Source organism: Oncorhynchus masou, chromosome 6, assembly GCF_036934945.1.
Source record: "Oncorhynchus masou masou isolate Uvic2021 chromosome 6, UVic_Omas_1.1, whole genome shotgun sequence".
In the NCBI taxonomy this organism is placed as follows: Eukaryota; Metazoa; Chordata; class Actinopteri; order Salmoniformes; family Salmonidae; genus Oncorhynchus; species Oncorhynchus masou.
In genome coordinates this window covers 55,633-79,010 of record NC_088217.1, presented here as the reverse complement: position 1 = coordinate 79,010, position 23,378 = coordinate 55,633, and the positions used below count along the sequence as shown (strand labels likewise).

At 43.4% G+C, this 23,378-nt stretch overlaps 1 protein-coding gene across 3 annotated transcripts in view; it reads right to left on the bottom strand.

The window, feature by feature from the left end:
- pparg (peroxisome proliferator-activated receptor gamma) overlaps positions 1-23,378 on the bottom strand; it is a 108,460-nt gene that overhangs the window by 83,681 nt on the left and 1,401 nt on the right. For 2 of the 3 annotated variants that reach the window (XM_064967352.1, XM_064967353.1), the window contains exon 2: positions 9,211-9,324. The exons of the other annotated variant lie outside the window; for it this stretch is intronic. In XM_064967352.1, coding sequence (XP_064823424.1) covers positions 9,211-9,265 — 55 coding nt within the window. In that variant the 5' untranslated portion in view covers positions 9,266-9,324. The remainder of the gene's footprint in view (positions 1-9,210; positions 9,325-23,378) is intronic. 3 annotated transcript variants of the gene reach the window in all.

The following is a 23,378-nucleotide window of genomic DNA, read 5'->3' as shown; positions in this document are numbered from 1 at the left end:
ATATTAGGTTGTGTTTTACCAGACTAGTTATGTTGCTATAGCAGGGTGTGTTTTACCAGACTATTTGTTGCTATAGCAGGGTGTGTTTTACTAGACTATTTGTTGCTATAGCAGGGTGTGTTTTACTAGACTATTTGTTGCTATAGCAGGTTGTGTTTTACCAGACTATTTATGTTGCTGTAGCAGGGTGTGTTTTACCAGACTACAGTTACATTGCTATATTAGGTTGTGTTTTACCAGACTAGTTACTTTGCTATAGCAGGGTGTGTTTTACCAGACTACAGTTACATTGCTATATTAGGTTGTGTTTTACCAGACTAGTTATGTTGCTATAGCAGGGTGTGTTTTACCAGACTACAGTTACATTGCTATCTTAGGTTGTGTTTTACCAGACTGTAGCAGGGTGTGTTTTACCAGACTATTTATGTTGCTATAGCAGGGTGTGTTTTACCAGACTATTTGTTGCTATAGTAGGGTGTGTTTTACCAGACTATTTGTTGCTATAGCAGGGTGTGTTTTACCAGACTATTTGTTGCTATAGCAGGGTGTGTTTTACTAGACTATTCGTTGCTATAGCAGGGTGTGTTTTACTAGACTATTTGTTGCTATAGCAGGGTGTGTTTTACTAGACTATTTGTTGCTATAGCAGGGTGTGTTTTACTAGACAATTTGTTGCTATAGCAGGGTGTGTTTTACCTGACTAGTTACTTTGCTATAGCAGGTTGTGTTTTACCAGACTATTTATGTTGCTGTAGCAGGGTGTGTTTTACCAGACTACAGTTACATTGCTATATTAGGATGTGTTTTACCAGACTAGTTACTTTGCTATAGCAGGGTGTGTTTTACCAGACGAGTTTCTTTGCTATAGCAGGGTGTGTTTTACCAGACTACAGTAACATTGCTATATTAGGTTGTGTTTTACCAGACTAGTTATGTTGCTATAGCAGGGTGTGTTTTACCAGACTATTTATGTTGCTATAGCAGGGTGTGTTTTACCAGACTACAGTTACATTGCTATATTAGGTTGTGTTTTACCAGACTGTAGCAGGGTGTGTTTTACCAGACTATTTATGTTGCTATAGCAGGGTGTGTTTTACCAGACTATTTATGTTGCTATAGCAGGGTGTGTTTTACCAGACTATTTGTTGCTATAGTAGGGTGTGTTTTACCAGACTATTTATGTTGCAGACCAGACTATTTATAGTTGTGTTTTACTATTTATGTTGCTATAGCAGGTGTGTTTTACCAGACTATTTATGTTGCTATAGCAGGGTGTGTTTTACCAGACTATTTATGTTGCTATAGCAGGGTGTGTTTTACCAGACTATTTATGTTGCTATAGCAGGGTGTGTTTTACCAGACTATTTATGTTGCTATAGCAGGGTGTGTTTTACCAGACTATTTACATCGGTATAACAGTGTTCTCAGTTCATCGCGCAGACAGGAAAAAGAGCACTCTGGGAAGAAGAAGAAAGGAGGTGGTGTATGTTCCATGATTAACTACGTATGGTGTGATTGTGATAACACAGAAACTCAAGTTCTTTGATTCACCCGACCTAGAATACCTCAATCAAACGCCGACAATATTATCACCCAAGATATTTTTCTTCAGTTATAGGAGCTCCCGAGTGGTGCAGCGGTCTAAGGCTCTGCATCTCAGTGCTCGAGGCGTCACTACAGACCCTGGTTCGATTCCAGGCTGTATCACAACTGGCTGTGATTGGGAGTCCCATATGGCTGCGCACAATTGGCCCCCTGTCGTCTGGGTTAGGGTTTGACCAGGGTAGGCCGTCATTGTAAATAAGATTTTGTTCTTAACGGACTTGCCTAGTTAAATAAATAGTCACAGCCGTGTATATCCCGCCTCAAGCTGATACCATGACGGCCCTCAAGGAACTACACTGGACTTCATGCAAACTGGAAACCAAATATCCTGAGGCCGCATTTATTGAAGCTGGGGATTTTAACAAAGCAAATTTGAGGAAAATGCTACCGAAGTTCTATCAACACATTGACTGTTGTACGTGCTTAGGAAAAACACTCGCCCTTTCTAGATGCCTACAAGGCCCTCCCCCACCCTCCCTTCGGGAAAATCAGATCACAACTCAATTTTTCATCTCCTATAGGCAGAAACTCAAAGAGGAAGTACCCGTGCTAAGGTCTATTCAACACTGGTCTGACCAATCGAAATCCATGCTTCAAGTTTTTATCACGTGGACTGGGATATGTACCTCTGAGAATAACATTGACTGAGTTCATCAGGAAGTGTTTAGGGGATGTTGTTCCCACTGTGACTATTAAAATCTACCCAAACCAGAAACCATGGATAGATGGAAAAATTTGCGCAAAACTGAAAGTGCGAACCACCGCATTTAACAGTGGCAAGGTGTCTGGGAATATGGTTGAATACAAACTGTGTAGTAATTTCCTCCGTAACGCAATCAAACAGGCAAAACGTCAGTACAGAGACAAAGTGGAGTCGCAATTCAAAGTTTATTTGTCACGTGCGCCGAATACAACGGGTAGACCTTACAGTGAAATGCTTACTTACAGGCTCTAACCAATGGTGCGGGGAAAAAAGGTGTGTGTGTGTGTGTGTGTGTGTGTGTATATAGGTAAGTAAAGAAATAAAACAACAGTAAAAAGACATTTGAAAGAAGAGTAGCAAGGCTATATACAGACACCTGTTAGTCAGGCTGATTGAGGTAGTATGTACATGTAGGTATCTTTAAAGTGACTATGCATATACTGTAAGATGAACAGAGAGTAGCAGAAGTGTAAAAATAGGGGTTGGCGGGTGGTGGGACACAATGCAGATAGCCCGGTTAGCCAATGTGTGGAGGCACTGGTTGGTCGGGACAATTTAGGTAGTATGTACATGAGAGTTAAAGTGACTATGCATATAAGACAAACAGAGAGTAGCAGCAGCGTAAAATAGGGGTTGGGGGTGGGGGGCCGGCACACAATGCAAATAGTCCGGGTAACCGTTTGGTTACCTGTTCAGGAGTCTTATGGCTGGGGGAAAAAAACTGTTGAGAAGCCTTCTTGTCCTAGACTTGGCACTCCGGTACCGCTTGCCAAGCGGTAGTAGAGAGAAGAGTCTATGACTGGGGTGGCTTGGGTATTTAACAATTTTTCGGGCCTTCCTCTGACACCGCCTGGTGTAGAGGTCCTGGATGACAGGAAGCTTGGCCCCAGTGATGTACTGGGCCGTACACACTACCCTCTGAAGTGCCTTGTGGTCGGAGGCCGAAAAATAGCCCTACCAGGCAGTGATGCCTTCGGTCAGGATGCTCTCGATGTTGCAGCTGTAGAACCTTTTTAGTATCTCAGAACCCATGCCAAATCTTTTTCGTTTCCTGAGGGGGAATAGGCTTTTTCGTGTCCTCTTCACGACTGTCTTGGTGTGTTTGGACCAATCTAGTTTGTTGTTGATGTGGACACCAAGGAATTTGAAGCTCTCAACATGCTCCACTACAGCCCCATCGAATGGGGACATGCTCGGTGCTCCTTTTCCTGTAGTCCACAATCACCACCTTACTCTTGGTTACGTTAAGGGATAGGTTGTTATTCTGGCACCACCTGACCAGGTCTCTGACCCCTCCCTATGTGCTATCTCGCCGTTGATCAGGCCTACCACTGTTGTGTCATCAGCAAACTTAATGATGGCGTTGGCGTCGTGCCTGGCCATGGAGTCGTGGGTGAACAGGGAGTACAGGGGGGGACTGAGCACACACCCCTGGGGAGCTCCAGTGTTGAGGATCAGCGTGGCAGATGTGTTGCTACCTACCCTCACCACCTGGGGGTGGCCTGTCAGGAAGTCCAGGATCCAGTTGCAGAGGGAGGTGTGTAGTCCCAAGATCCTTAGCTTGGTGATGAGCTTTGAGGGTACTATGGTGTTGAACGCTGAGCTGTCGTCAATGAACAGCATTCTCACATAGGTGTTCCTTTTGTCCAGGTGGGAAAGGGCAGTGTGGAGTGCAATAGAGATTGCATTATCAGTGGATCTGTTTGGGCAGTATGCAAATTCAAGTGGGGTCTAGGGTTTCTGGGATAATGGTGTTGATGTGAGCCATCACCAGCCTTTCAAAGCACTTCATGGCTATGGACGCGAGTGCCACGGTTCTGTAGTCATTTAGGCCTTTGTATTCTTGGGCACAGGGACCATTGTGGTCTGCTTGAAGCATGGTGGTATTACAGACAATCAGGGACGTGTTGAAAATGTCAGTGAAGACACCTGCCAGTTGGTCAGCACATGCCCGGAGCACACGTCCTGGTAATTCATCGGGCCCCGCAGCCTTGTGTATGTTGACCTGTTTAAAGGTCTTACTCACGTCGGCTATGATCACACGTGATCACACAGTCGTCCGGAACAGCTGATGCTCTCATGCATGCCTCAGTATTGCTTGCCTCGAAGCGAGCATAGAAGTGATTTAGCTCGTCTGGTAGGCTCGTGTCACTGGGCAGCTTGTGGCTGTGCTTCCCTTTGTAGTCTGTAATAGTTTGCAAGCCCTTCCACATCCGACAAGCGTCAAAGCCAGTGTAGTATGATTCAAGCTTAGCCCTGTATTGACGGTTCGTCGCAGGGAATAGCGGGATTTCTTGTAAGCTTCCGGGTTAGAGTCCCGCACCTTGAAAGTGGCAGCTCTATCTTTAGCTCAGTGCGAATGTTGCCTGTAATCCATGGCTTCTGGTTGGGGTATGTATATACAGTCACTGTGGGGACGACGTCCTCAATGCACTTATTGATGAAGCCAGTGACAAATGTGATGTATTCCTCAATGTCATCGGAAGAATCCCTGAACATGTTCCAGTCTGTGATAGCAAAGCAGTCCTGTAGTTTCGCATCTGCTTCATCTGACCACTTTTTTAATAGACCGAGTCACTGGTGCTTCCTGCTTTAATTTGAGCTTGTACGCAGGAATCAGGAGGATAGAGTTGTGGTCGGATTTACCAAATGGAAGGCGAGGGAGAGCTTTGTATGCGTCTCTGTGTGTGGAGAACAGGTGATCTTTAATTTTTTTCCCTCTGGTTGCACATTTAACATGTTGATAGAGATTTGGTAGAACTGATTTAAGTTTCCCTGCATTAATGTCTCCGGCCACTAGGAGCGCCGCCTCTGGGTGAGTTTCCTGTTTGCTTATTTCCTTATACAGCTGACTGAGTGCGGTCTTAGTGCCAGCATCTGTCTGTGGTGGTAAATAAACAGCCATGAAAAATATAGCTGAGAACTTCCTAGGCAAGTAATGTGGCCTGCAATTTATCACAATACACTCTACTTCAGGCGAGCAAAATCTAGAGACTTCCTTAGATTTCGTGCACCAGCTGTTGTTTACAAATATGCACAGACCGCCCCCCCTCGTCTTACCGGAGTGTGCTGTTCTATCCTGCCGGTGCAGCGTGTATCCCGCTAGCTGAATATCCATTTCGTCATTCAGCCACGATTCCGTGAAGCATAGGATATTACTGTTTTTGATGTCTCGCTGGTAGTGGTGTGGGGGCTGTGCTTTGGCAAAGTGGGTGGGGTTATATCCTTCCTGTTTGGCCCTGTCCGGGGGTGTCCTCGGATGGGGCCACAGTGTCTCCTGACCCCTCCTGTCTCAGCCTCCAGTATTTATGCTGCAGTAGTTTATGTGTCGGGGGGCTGGGGTCAGTTTGTTATATCTGGAGTACTTCTCCTGTCCAATTCAGTGTCCTGTGTGAATCTAAGTGTGCGTTCTCTAATTCTCTCTCTGAGGACCTGAGCCCTAGGACCATGCCCCAGGACTACCTGACATGATGACTCCTTGCTGTCCCCAGTCCACCTGGCCGTGCTGCTGCTCCAGTTTCAACTGTTCTGCCTTATTATTATTCGACCAGGCTGGTCATTTATGAACATTTGAACATCTTGGCCATGTTCTGTTATAATCTCTACCCGGCACAGCCAGAAGAGGACTGGCCACCCCACATAGCCTGGTTCCTCTCTAGGTTTCTTCCTAGGTTTTGGCCTTTCTAGGGAGTTTTTCCTAACCACCGTGCTTCTACACCTGAATTGCTTGCTGTTTGGGGCTTTAGGCTGGGTTTCTGTACAGCACTTTGAGATATCAGCTGATGTACGAAGGGCTATATAAATAAAATGTGATTTGATTTGGTAGGATATTCGTGATCGTACCTTGTCTAGTTTATTGTCCAATGATTGCACGTTGGCGAGTAATATTGACGGTGACGGCAGCTTTCCTAGTTGTCTTGTGCGGGTCCGGACGAGGCATCCGGCTCTTCGTCCTCTGCGTCGCTTCCTTTTGAAAATAATTGGTATGTCTGCCCTGTGGGGTGTTTGGAGAATATCGTGTGAGTCCTGCTTGTTGTTGTTTTTGAAGAAATCTTTGTCTAATCCGAGGTGAGTGATCGCTGTCCTGATATCCAGAAGCTCTTTTCTTACGTAAGATATGGTTGCAGAAACATTATGTGCAAAATCATTTATAAATCTCGCAAAAAAAACACATAGCACAATTGGTTAGGAGACCGTAAAACGGCGGCCATCTCCTCCGGACGTATGTGGCTGGGTCCTGGACTTCCAAGACAACTTCCAGTTGCTTCTCAACACAGGGCCCCCACAAGGGTGTGTGGTCCTGTACTCCCTGTTCACCCATGACTGCGTGGCCATTCATGTCTCCAAATCAATCATCAAGTTTGCAGACGACACAACAGCCTGATTACCAACAATGACGAGACAGCCTACAGGGAGGAGTTGAGGGCCCTGGCGGAGCGGTGCCAAGAAAATAATCTCTCCCTCATCGTTAATAAAAACTAAGGAGCTGATTGTGGACTTCAGGACAGAGAAGAGGGAGCATTCCCCTATCCACCTCAACGGAACCGGCAGTGGACAAGGTGGAAAGTTCCTTGGTGTAAACATCACTGACAAAATGAAATGGTCCACCCACACAGACAGTGTGGTAAAGAAGGCGCAACAGCGCCTCTTCAACCTCAGGAAGCTGAAGAAATTAGTCTTGGCCCCTAAAACCCTCACAAACTTTTACAGATGCACAATTGAGAGGGTCCTGTTGGGCTGTATCACCGCCTGGTACGTCAACTGCACCCCCTCGCAAACGCATGGCTCTCCAGAGGCCAAAAAGTTCAATGACATCAACCACCTGAGCCACAGCCTGTTCACCCCGCTATCACCCAGAAGGTGAGGTCAGTACATGTGCATCAAAGCTGCGACCGAGACACAGCTTCTATCTCAAGGCCATCAGACTGTTAAATAGCCATCACTAGACGGATACTCAACCCTGCACCTTAGGGGTTGCTGCCCTATATACAGTTGAAGTTGGAAGTTTACATACACCTTAGCCAAATACATTTAAACTCAGTTTTTCACAATTCCTGACATTTAATCCTCGTAACAATTCCCTGTTTTAGGTCAGTTAGGATCACCATTTTATTTTAAGAATGTGAAATGTCAGCATAATAGTAGAGAGAATGATTTATTTCAGCTTTTGTTTCTTTCATCACATTCCTAGTCGATCAGAAGTTTACATACACTCAATTATTATTTGGTAGCATTGCCTTTAAATTGTTTAACTTGGGTCAAACATTTCAGGTAGCCTTCCACAAACTTCCCACAATGAGTTGGTTGAATTTTGGTCAATTTCTCCAGGCAGAGCTGGTGTAACTGAGTCAGGTTTGTAGGCCTCCTTACTCGCACACGCTTTTCAGTTCTGCCCATAAATGTTCTATAGGAGTGAGGTCGGGGCCTTGTTGCCATTTTGCCACAACTTTGATAGTATGCTTGGGATCATTGTCCATTTGGAAGACCCCTGTGATTCACGGTTGGGATGGTGTTCTTCGGCTTGCAAGCCTCCCCCTTTTCCTCCAAACATAACGATGGTCATTATAGCCAAACAGTTCTATTTTTGTTTCATCAGACCAGAGGACATTTCTCCAAAAAGTACGATCTTTGTCCCCATGTGCAGTTGCAACCCGTAGTCTGGCTTTTTTTAATGGCGGTTTGGGAGCAGTGGTTTCTTCCTTGTTGAGCGGCCTTTCAGGTTATGTCGATATAGGACTTGTTTTACTGTGGATATAGATACTTTTGTACCTGTTTCCTCCACCATCTTCACACGGTTGTTCTGGGATTGATTTGCACTTTTCGCACCGAAGTACGTTCATCTCTAGGTGACAGAACCTACCTGCGTGGTCCCATGGTGTTTATACTTGCATACTATTGCTTGTACAGATGAACGTGGTACCTTCGGGGGTTTGGAAATTGCTCCCAAGGATGAAGACTTGTGGCGGTCTACAATCTTTTTTTCTGAGGTCTTGGCTGATTTATTTTGATTTTCACATGATATCAAGGAAAGAGGCACTGAGTTTGAAGGTAGGCCTTGAAATACATCCACAGGTACACCTCCAATTGACTCAAAATTATGTCAAAAGCCATGACATAATTTTCTGGAATTTTCCAAGCTGTTTAAAGGCAGAGTCAGCTTTGTGTATGTAAACTTATAACCCACTGGAATTGTGATAGTGAATTATAACTGAAATAATCTGTCTGTAAACAATTGTTGGAAAAATTACTTGTGCCATGCACGAAGTAGATGTCCTAACCGACTTGGCAAAACTACAGCTAACAAAAAATTTGTGGAGTGGTTGAAAAACAAGTTCTAATGACACCAACCTTAATGTATGTAAACATCCGACTTCAACTGTACATAGACATGGAATCACTGGCCACTTTAATAATGTTTACATATTGCTTTACTCATATACACTGTATTTTAGTCAATGCTACTCCAACATTGTTTGTCCTAATATTTATATATTTCTTAATTCCATTATTTGACTTTTAGATGTGTGTATTGCTGTGAATTGTAAGATAGTACTGCACTGTTGGAGCTCGGAACACAAGCATTTCTCTACACCTGCAATAACGTGCTAAACATGTATGTGACCAATAATATTTGATTTGATTCAACCCTGGACACCAAGGCCTGAACATTCTAGAGATAATTCAAGATTAACTAGAATATAGAATGTTGAGGGTTATCTACATTTTAGTGTTGCTGTATATAGTCAAATGTCCTTGTGGATTTATTTACACAGGACAGACAAAATAAAACATTTTGAAGGTGTTTCCTGCTTGGTCTAACATTTCATTACAGTTCTCTCTCTCTCTGTGTGTGTGTGTGTGTGTGTGTGTGTGTGTGTGTGTGTGTGTGTGTGTGTTCGGACCAGACTTGGTGTCAGTCTCGGAGACAGTGTGTGCTCGGACCAGACTTGGTGTCATCACAGAGACGGTAGCACAATTTTACAGGTAATCCAGACAGTTCATCACTGCTGCAGTATCTATGGAAACACCAGAAAGGAGCCATGACAACACAGAAGAACCTATCTCACTGCATTCATCAACAGCACCATGCTCATCTTCACAGATTCACAACTAAAACAGAAGCCCCACTCTAAATTAACTTACTGTACTCACTGAGCACTACAATTCATGCTGAAATGTAGGTGTTAGGCTAGCTGCCCAGCATTGAATCTGCCCCTCCAAAAATACATCAGACTTGCCCAAGGTCGTTCCAGTGGCCTCTCTATAGACCTGAGAGTCTGAGAGAAAGCCCACTCACCCAGTAGCTGGTACATATCTTAGTCATCACTCCAGACAGACAGGGCAGAAACAACGCAGCCAGCCGGGGTAGATACAGGACAGAAACAGATCAAAGCATTATACAGGCGGGGCTGGCGACCACAAACTCAGCAGGCTGGCATCATTCTGACTCAAACCAGAATCAAAACCACTTCAGATTGCTCTGACTTCTTATCTTACCTACTTTACATACGGTAAAGGAGAATGCTCATTTACATATGCTGAATGTTCTAGAACATAGATAACTAATAAAGAAGCAGTGAGATATCAAAAGTCCAGGATGGACCCTGTCCGCTCTCTGTGTGGTTCAGACGCCTACTGACCTGACTGCTGCTGACTGTGTGCTGCAGAAGGTTATGTGGCAGTATGGTTGACCTGGCCTGGGTCAGGAGGAGGTGTGTGGTTTAGTATGGCTTGACGAGCCCTGGACAGGAAGGCTTAACTACTCAGGATGGATGAAACACTAGTCAGGGGGGCTGAACCACTAGTGCAGAGGGATGAACTATTCAGGAGAAATGATCTAGTAGTCAGGAGGGATGAACTACTAGTTAGGAGACCTGAAATACTGGTCAGGAAGGCTAAACTACAAGCCAGGAGGGATGAACAAATGGGGTGACCAACCAGTGCTCCCGCACATTGGCTAACCGGGCTATCTTCACTGTGTCCCGCCACTCACCAACCCCTCTTTTACGCTACTGTTACTCTGTTCGTTCATCATATATGCATAGTCACTTTAACCATATCTACATACTACCTCAATCAGCCTGACTAACAGGTGTCTGTATGTAGCCTCGCTACTTCTATAGCCTCTCTACTGTATATAGCCTGTCTTTCTACTGTTGTTTTGTTTCTTTACTTACCTATTGTTCACCTAACAACTTTTTTGCACTATTGGTTAGAGCCTGTTTGTAAGCATTTCACTAAGGTCTACATTTGTTGTATTCAGCAAACGTGACAAATAAACTTTGACTGGTCAGGAGATATGAAGCACTACTAGTCCGGAGGACCGAACCACTAGTCCGGAGGGCCGAACCACTGGTCCGGAGGGCCGAACCACTGGTCCGGAGGGCCGAACCACTGGTCCGGAGGGCCGAACCACTGGTCCGGAGGGATGAACCACGAGTCCGGAGGGATGAACCACGAGTCCGGAGGGATGAACCACGAGTCCGGAGGGATGAACCACGAGTCCGGAGGGATGAACCACGAGTCGGGAGGGATGAACTAGTCAGGAGAAATTAACTACTTGTCAGGGGGGGATGAACTAGCATGGAGTGAGGAACTACTAGTCAAAAGCAATGAACTACTAGTCAGGACGGATTAACTACTAGTCAGGACAGATGAACAAGTCAAGAGGAATGAACACATCAGGAGGGATGAACTACTTGTCAGGATAAATTAACTATTGAGGGATGAACTACTAGTTAGGATGGTTGAATTAGTCAATGGGGAAGAACTAATGAGGGCTGAACTACTAGTCGCCCCAACTAGTCAGAGGGCTGAACTACTAGTCGCTCCAACTAGTCAGGAGGGCTGAACTACTAGTCGCCCCAACTAGTCAGGAGTGATGAACTACTAGTCAGGAGAGAGAAACTAGTCAGCAGGACCTTGTGGTTAAGAGGTTGGCTCATGCCTTTTCCTGGGGATGTGACTGGTTTAAAAGAACTTAGAGGAGTCATTTTCCTCTCTAACATCAGATAGTTTCACTTCAGAGAGCAGCCAGACAGAGGTCAGGGTCATGTGGTATTAAGGTGGTGTAGTGTTGTGTGCTAGAGCAGCCTTATGACTTCCTGTTGCTTCATCTTGTTCTGACGCTATGTCTCTGGGTTATGGTTAGTGTTAGGGTTTGTCTCTCAGGGTCATGTGGTGTTAAGGTGGTCTGGTGTAGTGTGTGTGTTTCATGTTGCTTCATTCTGTTATGAAGCTATGTCTCTGGGTTAGGATTATGGTTTGTATCTCTGGGTCATGTGATGTTATGGTGGTCTGGTGTAGTGTTGTGTGTTAGCGCAGTCTTATGACTTCCTGTTGCTTCATCCTGTTCTGACGCTATGTCTCTGGTTCCACTTCTCTATGCTGAGAGACACGCCGAGAGACATTGAGCTCACTTCTTATTCTAAGGAATATCAGGTAGACAGCTTATTATTACACTGTTTAAATGTATATAAAAATATATAGTTTATAATATTTGAATTCACAATATGTTGTATGAAGCAATACTTGGAAATCATTATTCTTCAAAACTACAACAGACTTTCACAGAGTCCAGCATTATTCAGCAGTCTGATTCATGAAGATTGACATCCCCACTGTCTGTCTCTTTGGTGTCTACACTTGTCGCATGTTCTTCTGCTATCAAAATATGAAGATCACATTGAAAAGACGGGTCTCGACACACAAAAGTTGCTTTGTGATCTGATCGTGTTCAGATCTGGCTGACCACTTCAGGAAGTGGTCAGGGATGTATTGTATGCGGATTTCTCCTCAGTCTGGATGCAATCAGGCTACTGAAAGTGCATACAGTTGGCGACGTCATCAGCACTCCTCCCACATGTGTTTTGGGACCGAGAGGCATCTTTTCATTATAACATTGGAGGAAATATGTTCTTAGCAAGTGAGGAACGTGTTTGCTGGTCTCAAATCTAGCCAGCCAACTAATATTTAGAAGAAAAAAAAATAAGTTTGGCTACAGTTAATCTAACTACTGTAGCTAACTAGCCAGCTAACCTCTGTAGTTAGCAAGCAACGCTAAAGGGATTGCAAACGGGTTGCTGCCATCAGTTGTTGTGTTATCATATTTGGCCTATTCCACCGTTTGTAGAATGCATACTACTGGCATTTCAATATAGCGCTGAAATAGGGAATCCAGACACACTGTGGACATGGTAGACACATTGAAATGTAGGTGCAGATGCATGACGCTTTCGGAATTCCTTGACCACGGCCTCGGTCTCTCTCTGTCTTGGTCTCTCTCTGCTTCTTTCACTGTGTCTATTAACTAACACAGTTCAAATGCAGAACCAGTGTTCATTATTTCAACAAAAAGAGAGACAAAAATAATATTAACACTACGTTGAAATTATGGCGAATAGAAATTAAGAGCAGAATGACACAGTTAAGAGCTTTGCTTGATGTACCGATTGGTTTCATACAACCACACAACACTTCAGCAGACTTCCTTGTTGGTTTTGGGTAGAATTCAGGCATAACATTGACTTCTCAGAGAAGTCCTCCACCTGCAAAACCCAGACCATGATTGTGCTTCTGTTGTGGGTGTGGTAACATCATATTATAATGGTACTGATGATTGTCCTATACTCACACGGGGTCTCTCTTTCCTACAGGTCAGGGTCAGGGTCCAAACCAATATCACGTTTTCTCAAGCCGTTCTCAAAATACATGCAGGCATGAGGGTACCTTTGGACATGCACACGTGTACAAAGACACACGCACAAAGCAACGTTATCATGTGTAGAAGGAAAGCGTGTTTAATGCACCCAATGTTCAATATAAAATGTACTACATGTTCAATGTATGACATGTTCAATATAGAATGTTCAATATTTGACATGTTCAATATAGAACGTATGACATGTTCAATATAGAATGTATGACATGTTCAATTTGGAATGTATGACATGTTCAATTTGGAATGTATGACATGTTCAATTTGGAATGTATGACATGTTCAATTTGGAATGTATGACATGTTCAATATATGACATGTTATACAGACTATTTTTGACATGTTCAATATATGACATGTTCAATATAGAATGGGTGACATGTACAATATAGTATTTATATAAACAAGATAATCTGGCTCTCAGATTTTGTCGTACTTGTTGTGTTTTCTGTGTTCAGGCTATCCAGTGTGTTGGTTCTTGTCTATGGGAGGATGATTTTGCAGTAGAGACGTGAGGTTGTCTAAGGGACTCATTCTCCCATTAAGACCCTCTAGGGAGACTAAGGAACATTAAGATACATACTAGAGCCATTACAACAACACACTCCCGGCCAGCGGCCCCCTCCCCACTCTCCTGACCCCCCCAGCGGCCCCCTCCCTAGTCTTCTGCCCCCACTCCCCAGCGCTCCCCAGTCCTAGATTGCCATTGTGCAGCTCCCTGGGAATGAGAGTTTGCACAATTTCTTAGGACGTGAACTTTTCCCCAATTTATTTGAATAGGAGTGAGTTAATGGTTGATTGCTCCCATGGGCTTTAAGCGGAGCCTCCTCCAAGGAGAAGGAAAGAGCTACAGCCTTACTACACACACACACTATGTCAAGGTCTCCTCCGCTCCCGCTGGGGAGGCAAGGGGATGTTCCTCGAGGTAGAAAGGAAAACACACACACAGGAAAAGACGGAAGTGTGCTAAACGGATAAAACATGTGTACATCGTGTTAACAGTAACATCCCTCCACCGGTCTCACTAGAGAGGTGAAGTTTTGACCTGAGTCTTTTTGGGTTTCTGTCCCCTAAAGGCCTTATTTTAGTCCTATAGTCCTCTCCAGGCCTGGGGTAAAGGCCACAGCCTCCTCAGGTCTAATCATTACCTTAACCCTAACCCTTAACCATATCTGTAACCCCAACCCTCTAAAAGGTTTTATTTTTTGTTCTATATTCCTATCCAGGACTGGAGTGAAGGCCACAGCCTCCTCTGTGTGGGTACTCTGCAAGACTAACCCTAATACCGGTACCCCCAGTATATAGCCTCGCTATTGTTATTTTACTGTTGCTCTTTAAATTATTTGTTACTTTATTTCTTATTCTTATTTTATTTGTTTTATTTTTTAAACTGCATTGCTGGTTAGGGCTTGTAAATAAGTATTTCACTGTTGTATTCGGTGCATATATGCTCTAGTCGGCTGGCCTTCGCTACATATTCGTCGCCAGACCCACTGGCTCCAGGTCATCTATAAGTCTATGCTAGGTAAAGCTCCACCTTATCTCAGCTCACTGGTCACGATAACAACACCCCCCTGTAACACACGCTCCAGCAGGTATATCTCACTGGTCATCCTCAAAGCCAACACCCCCTTTGGCTGCCTTTCCTTCCAGTTCTCTGCTGCCAATGACTGGAACGAATTGCAAAAATCGCTGAAGCTGGAGACATATTTCCCTCACTAACTTTAAACATCAGCTATCTGAGCAGCTAACCAATCGCTGCAGCTGTACATAGCCCATCAGTAAATAGCCCACCCACCCAATCTACCTACCTCATCCCCATATTGTTTTGCCTTACCTCCTCAGGCCATTTGCACACACTGTATATAGACTTTATGCTTGTTTATTCCATGTGTTACTCTGTGTTGTTGTTTGTGTCGCACTGCTTTGCTTTATCTTGGCCAGGTCGCAATTGTAGATGAGAACTTGTTCTCAACTAGCTTAACTGGTTAAATAAAGTTGAAATAAAAAATAATAACCCTGCTAGCTGCTGCTGCTAATAACTCTAACCCCGTGTCAAATCAAATCAAATTTTATTTGTCACATACACATGGTTAGCAGATGTTAATGCGAGTGTAGCTAAATGCTTGTGCTTCCAGTTCCGACAATGCAGTAATAACCAACAAGTAATCTAACTAACAATTCCAAAACTAATTTCTTATACACAGTGTAAGAGGATAAAGAATATGTACATAAATATATGAATGAGTGATGGTGCAGAGCAGCATAGGCAAGATACAGTAGATGGTATCGAGTACAGTATATACATATGAGATGAGTATGTAAACAAGGTGGCATAGTTAAAGTGGCTAGTGATACATGTATTACATAAGGATGCAGTAGATGATAGAGTACAGTATATACATATACATATGAGATGAATAATGTAGGGTATGTAAACATTATATTAGGTAGCATGTGAAACAGCTAGCTAGTCAGCGGTGGTGCGCGCTAAATAGCGTTTCAATCGGTGACGTCACTTGCTCTGAGACCTTGAAGTAGTGGTTCCCCTTGCTCTGCAAGGGCCGTGGCTTTTGTGGAGCAATGGGTAACGATGCTTCGTGGGTGACTGTTGTGGATGTGTGCAGAGGGTCCCTGGTTCGCGCCCGGGAATGGGCGAGGGGACGGTCTAAAGTTTTACTGTTACACCCGCTAGCTAACTCTAACCCCGCTAGCTGCTGCAAACTCTAACCCCGCTAGCTGCTGCTAACTCTAACCCCGCTAGCTGCTGCTAACTCTAACCCCGCTAGCTGCTGCTAACTCTAACCCCGCTAGCTGCTGCTAACTCTAACCCCGCTAGCTGCTGCTAACTCTAACCCCGCTAGCTGCTGCTAACTCTAACCCCGCTAGCTGCTGCTAACTCTAACCCCGCTAGCTGCTGCTAACTCTAACCCCGCTAGCTGCTGCTAACTCTAACCCCGCTAGCTGCTGCTAACTCTAACCCCGCTAGCTGCTGCTAACTCTAACCCCGCTAGCTGCTGCTAACTCTAACCCCGCTAGCTGCTGCTAACCCTAAACCCGCTGCTAACCCTAACCCCGCTGCTAACCCTAACCCCGCTGCTAACCCTAACCCCGCTGCTAACCCTAACCCCGCTTGCTGCTGCTAACCCTAACCCCGCTCGCGGCTGCTAACCCTAACCCTGGGGGTACTTGTATGAGGTGACTACCTTAAGACAAAAGGAATGCTATTCATTGACTAGTTCAGTATTCAACACCATAGTGCCCACAAAGTTCATCACATACCTTAAGGGAACATTTCGACATTTTCTGTATGGTTAGTGAAAAAGTCCATATTGCAAATGTACCGTCCCTTACTTGACGTCCGAAAACATTTTTAAAATTCGGGGACGGCGTCGGGCCGAGCGGCAGGGCCAGACCTACCGGGAAGTCATCAAATGAACTTTGTCGGACATTCGGTTTTCGTTTTATAAAATAATCAAATTTTGGTCATTTTTCCGCTATCCCGGAAAATCCCACAAGAGGGCATAAGCAATCATACTGCAATTTGACAAAACATCACGAATCACGACGGGCCATATCTCGAAAACTGAAAATATTTCGAAGCCGAAACTTGGTGAGCATAGGTTTGGCATAATGGGCAGTTGGCCCCGAACAAGATGGCGTCTAGGCCTCAACGGTTTTTGAGTTATGGCCATTTTTCTGGGATTAAAGGTCCAAAATGAAAATAGAGAAATTATTTTTTCACTTCACATCAAAGTCAAGGAGCCTCCGGTGTCAAAAAAAAAAAAAATCAGCCATTTATCTATCGTCATTTAAGAGAAATCATACAATGACAGATTGGTGATGTTCAAATATAGGTGTTTTTTTTCAACAGTTACAGATCCAGTTGCAGGGTGTTCATACGAATATTTTTAAAGTGTGCTGCGGAGCTCTGCGAGATTTCTGTGATTTTCTATGATTTTCTGAAATAACACCCACTCACTAAACCCTCCGTAAATAACTCAGTTCTTAACGTAAAGACTTACAACTCAGGATTCTGTAAAGGCATACCCCAATGAGGATATGAGTTTATTTATAGCTTCCTATGCCAACAGGAAGTGCCTTAAATGGTGTCATAGTGGCTGTATCCAAGGGTTAAAAAGGTCAGATATTTTCAAAACTTCATATGTGATTAGGCAACCCTCCTGAACTGTAAAATCAGTCATTTCTCCCAACAGATGTCAAAGAAAAGCTCTCACACACACACACAGCAAGGATGGAGTGACAAAGCGCGGTGTTTAAAGACACAGAGAGCAGGCAATGGCATAAACATAATCCCAAGGCCGTGCCGAGTTCAACGAGATATCCCGCTTGACCATAGCTCGCTCGGTCTAAGCGCAGCGACCATGAGAAAAGTAGGCCCAATATGAAGCCTGCACCAGAACGTCATTTGATTTTGGGTGACAGCGGCGGAACCGTTAGGTTTAGAAGGACAATTCAAACACAGGACTGTTCCTAAGGTCCTCCCGATCTGTGCAAGCCTAGCCTTGACCGTGTGGCATTAACCGTTCACAGTGAAAAGAAGGTGTTTACATCAAACAGTTTGCATTGACTTCTCTCCCCATAGGATTACATTGCCTGCTCCTCTAAATTCAACCTGAGGCCTATGTGGGTTATGAATGCCTTATGAGGTCTACCTGTGTCGATTCTAGGCTTCCTGGGCCAACCGGAAGTGCTTAAAATCACCCTAAAATTGTATATCCATACCCTGCCTGCAATTTGATGGACATAGTGCATTGAACCCTGTGTAAATCAGTCAATTCTTAACGTAAAGACTTAAAACTCAGGATTCTGTAAAAGCATAGCCCAATGAGGATATGTGTTGACTTATAGCTTCCTGTGTCAACCGGAAGTGCCATAATTGGTGTCTCAGGGGCTGTTTGGAAGGGTTAAAAAAATCAGATCTGTCCAAAACTTCATATGTGTGATTAGGCTACACCCATGAACTGTAAATCAGTCATTTTTCCCATAAAAATTCAAAGGAAAACTAAATCACACAGATACACAACTTGGATGGAGGGAGGAATTGGGGTGCGTAGAGACTGACACTGCCTCCAATAGTTAGCTTTGTTCGAGCTAAAAAAGAACCGTCAGACCTAGAGTTCCGAAACTTTAGAAACCTGTTCTAGACCTCAGGTCGATAGTGCGTGGTGAGTTAGGTGGCTCTAGAAGGTTCTCGGACTGAGAAACAGCCTCGTACATTTGCAATGACTTCAATTCATTTTGACCATTACTAAAATGGCGACATTTAGAAAAGTCTCAGAGACACAAGACTAGGTGCATTGAAACCGGCTCGGCCCATAGACACGGACCCCAACGTTTCTGTCCGATAGCTCATTCAAGGAACCCGTAGCAAGTCATGGAAAAAAAGTGGATTTTCAGCACCAATTAGGGTTTTACTCGGACACCAAATGACCTATCGAGCCGAAACTTGGGATTCGGGGTCGCCTCAGCTAGGCCTACACATAACACAAGAAATGGACCTGCAGCTAGAACGTAACTATGTTTTTTGCCATATGGCATTTGCAAAACATTTTGCATGAATCAACGCCGATTTGGGTGGTATTGTCCATCGTGTACATGGTTTGTACTATGCCAATGGTTTCCCGTCCATTTGAGGGGGGAATTCCCTTACTAAGCTAAGGACCCTGAGACTAAACACCTCCCTCTGCAACTGGATCTTGGACTTCCTGATGGGCCTCCCCCAGGTGGTAAGGGTAGGTAACAACACGTCTGCTGCGCTGATCCTCAACATGTGGGCCCCTCAGGGGTGTGTGCTCAGTCCCCTCCTGTACTCCCTGTTCACTCATGGCTGCATGGCCAGGCACGACTCCAACACCATCATTAAGTTTGCTGATGGCAACAGTGGTAGGCCTGATCACTAACAACGATGAGACAGCCTACAGGGAGGTCAGAGACCCGACTGTGTGGTGCAAGGACCACAACCTCTCCCTCAACATGATCAAGACAATGGAGATGATTGTGGACTGCAGGAAAAGGATGACCGAGCACACCCCCATTCTCATCGATGGAGCTGCAGTGGAGCAGGTTGAGAGCTTCAAGTTCCTTGGTGTCCACATCACCAACAAACTACTTTGGCCCAAACACACCAAGACAGTTGTGAAGAGGACATGACAAAGCCTATTCCCCCTCAGGAAAACTAAAAAGATTTGGCATGGTTCCTGAGATCCTCAAAAAGTTCTACAGCTGCGCAATCGAGAGCATCCTGACCGGTTGCATCACTGCCTGGTATGGCAACTGCTCAGCATCTGACCAGAAGGCGCTACAGAGGGTAGTGCGTATGGCCCAGATATCACCGAGGCCAAGCTTCCTGCCATCCCGGACCTACATACTAAGCGGTGTCAGACGAAAGCCCAAAAAAGTGTCAACGACTCCAGTCACCCAAGTCATAGACTGTTCTCTCTGCTACCGCACAGCGAGCGATACCGGAGCGCCAAGTCTAGGACCAAAAGGCTCCTTAACAGATTCTACCCCCAAGCTATAAGACTGCTGAACAATTAATCAAATGGCTACCCAGACTATTTGCATTGACACCCCTCCATTTGTTTTTACACTGCTGCTACTCTCTGTTTAATATCTATGCATTGTCACTTCACCCCTGCCTCATTTGCATATTAAGTGACACATTTTTATAATATTGCAATTTAATTTCATGAACTGTGTTCTACATCAACCCTGAAAATGTCAGAACAATATGACCACTGTATCTTGATATTGGACAAAACGTGTTGATATTAAGAATCCACACAGGTGATTTGGTGCAATTGCCTATGGAACAGTCCAAGACCTTTTCCGATCACTTGAAAATAAGATCTCAGCAATGCTAAGTCCTACCCTCATGAAATAAAGTGTTTTGTGTTAATGAGAAGGTTCTCTATAACATGGAATACAAAGTATAACACCAGAACCAAAGCTGAATTTTGTCACCTAACACCCTAGTTATAAAGTCAGAGGGGAAGTAATGCTGTTGCAGCACAACAGGACTGTCTTTTTAATGAGGCTGAATCCTATTATATTCCTTTCAGCTGGTTTAGGTAATATTTGTTAGGAATCTTCTTGATCATTCACTACCAATGACTTCTGCTCTCACACATTGGAAATCAAAATAGCACTGGAAAAGCACAATAAATCCCTAGAGAATATGTATTTTTAATCACAACATGCCTCAGGACTACCTGACATGATGACTCCTTGCTGTCCCCAGTCCACCTGGCTGTGCTGCTGCTCCAGTTTCAACTGTTCTGCCTTATTATTTTTGGACCATGCTGGTAATTTATGAACATTTGAACATCTTGGCCATGTTCTGTTATAATCTCCACCCGGCACAGCCAGAAGAGGACTGGCCACCCCACATAGCCTGGTTTTTTCTAGCCACCGTGCTTCTACACCTGCATTGCTTGCTGTTTGGGGTTTTATGCTGGGTTTCTGTACAGCACTTTGAGATATCCGCTGATGTACGAATGGCTATATTAATACATTTGATTTGATTTCGATTTGATTTCGATTTGTTTTTTTCTTTATCAATTAAAAAAATGTTTTAAAATTATGCTTTATTGCTAAGCTTAGTACTCTGTAGATGTATTTGATGTATTGTATAGGTAGTACCATGAAAAGGTATTTGAGGTATTGTATAGGCAGTACTATGTGAATGTATTTGAGGTATTGTATAGGCATTTGTATTTGGCTCCTGAGTGGCGCAGCGGCCTAAGGCATTACACCTCAGTGCTAGAGGCGTCACCACAGACCCTGGTTCGATTCCAGGATATATCAAACTGGCTGTGATTGGGAGTCCCATAGGGCGGTGCACAATTGGCCCAGCGTCATCCGGGTTAGGGTTTGGCCAGGGTAGGCCGTCATTGTAAATAACAATTTGTTCTAAATAAAAATTCTCTGCAGTTAAAGAAATAGTTAAAGAAATAGAGTTTAGGGCTTTTAAGTAAGTATTTCACAGTAAGGTCTATTACCTGTTGTAATCAGCGCCTGTGACTAATACAATTTGATTTGATGTATTGGAGGCCAGGTTAGGCCCAACAAAAAGGCCCAATATAAACACGGCTTTGTCTCTGTAGACGCTCCTTCCATTTATAACAGAGCAAAGTCCAACATACGCACACATTGCTCTTTAGGAATTATATAACCCATTATGAAACTCTGAAGTAAACTTTCCCTCTTTTTGATTCAGTCCTTGTTGCTCTAGTATCCACACATTACATCAGTTATATCATGTTATAAAGAGTTCTACTGTAGATACAGACTTGATGGTTCCTGCTAGATTATAGAAGATTATACTATAGCCCATGGAGGGAGAAATGCTAAACATGAGACTATAATGAGGAATAATTGGTGTAGGCATACTACCCTATCCTTATACTGTAGTGTAGTGAAAACCAGTGTGGGAAAAGTACCCAATTGTCATACTTTAATAAAAGTAAAGATACCTTAATAGAAAATGACTCAAGTAGAGGTGAAAGTCACCCAGTAAAATACTACTTGAGTAAAATTATTTGGTTTTAAATATACTAAAGTATCAAAAGAAAATGGACTTAAGTTGCAAAAGTAAAAGTATACAGTACATAATTTCACATTCCTTATATTAAGCAAACCAGACGGCAAATTTGTCTTGTTGTTTTAATTTACAGAGAGCCAGGGGCACACTCCAATACTCAGACATTTACAAACAAAGCATTTGTGTATAGTAAGTCCGCCAGATCAGCGGCAGTAGGGATGACCAGGGATGTTCTCTTGATAAGTGTGAATTGTACCATTTTCCTGTAGTGTCAAGAACTGGAAATGGGAGGAGTACTTTTGGGTGGCAGGAAAAATGAATGGAGTAAAGTACATTATTTTCTTCAGGAATGTAGCAGAGTAAAAGTACAGATAACTACTTATGTAGTACTTTAAAGTATTTTTTCTTAAATACTTTACACCACTGGGGAAAACTATGTGTTCTCGATCTTTGTGAAGGGAAATGTTGTGAAACTGAAGTATCCTATCACTTTCAGCGGATACAGACTAGTCCTCGCTTCTCCAAAATACTGTTCATGTCACAACCATTTTTCAAAAATAGCTTTACAAATGTTTTATCATAAGTTATTCAGTCATATCCTTAAATAAATGGTTTATTTTAAGTCATTGCATGAGGAAATATCATGCTGACCTGTGTCATAACTAACACTGGCCTCAGATGATGCTATGACCTTGCAACATAGAAAGTAAATACAGAATTATACAGCCTATTTAGATCAAGAATACACATTTCTACATAAGCGGAGCCTAATTTAAAGTATTTTTATAGTAACCTATCTATTGTAGTCAACAGGTGGCAGCTGATTGTAAGCCATAGTTGTTAAACCAATAACTCAAATCAAAATTGATTTGCTTCAGTAATAAGTAAATTTAAATTTGAAATTAAAAGTTTGGTTTTCTCAATATGGCTATATTTAAATATATTTTTATTTAAAATAAATAGAAAGTAAATATCTGGATGTACCTACAGCCTAAATTAAAACACTGCAGCAATACCTTACTGAATGATTTGACTGATGAAAGTTTGCCAACAACAAAATAGGATCATTGTGTGGATATCGGGCAGGTGTGTTGTGGGCGGGTTGAATAAAGATCAAACCAATAGGCTTACCTTAAAAAAAAATCCATAAATGTATCATTATTGTGCAATTTATATCTATGGGCTACATTGAGGTTTTTCTTTCATTATTTTAGGCTCTCTCATTAGTGTATAAGCCTAAGCTTTAGGGCCTGACTGTATACGGGCCAAATAGCCTACACGCCAATAGCCAAATGCTTAACGGAAGAGGCAGAAAAAGTTCAAGTTGATTCACAGAGGAAAAAAGGACAATATCAGAGTTTAATTCAATAGAAGGAAAACAGGACTAGGTTGAAGTTTAATTCATTAAGAGAAAAGCTGTGTAATGGACAGTTGAAAATAAAGAGAAGGGAGGCCCATAAAGTAATGTTTTGGAAAGATTTGACAAATTCGCTGTACAAATTCCAGTCACAAGACAGGACTTCAAATAGGCTTATGACATGTCAAGGGAACTGTAGCATACTGCTCAGATGGGTTTAAATGGAAACTGACATTTGGACACTGACTGTAGGTCTATAACCTCGCACAAAGCCTTAATATTAACTCATGCAGAATTAAGCATTTCTTGCAGTAAAATTCAACTGTAGGCTAAATGTTGACCCGGGAACATGAGGGGAGAAATAAGATGTATTTCTTTCCGCATCTTGAGAGAATGCACCTCTACAGATACCTTCTATGGTGCTATCTTT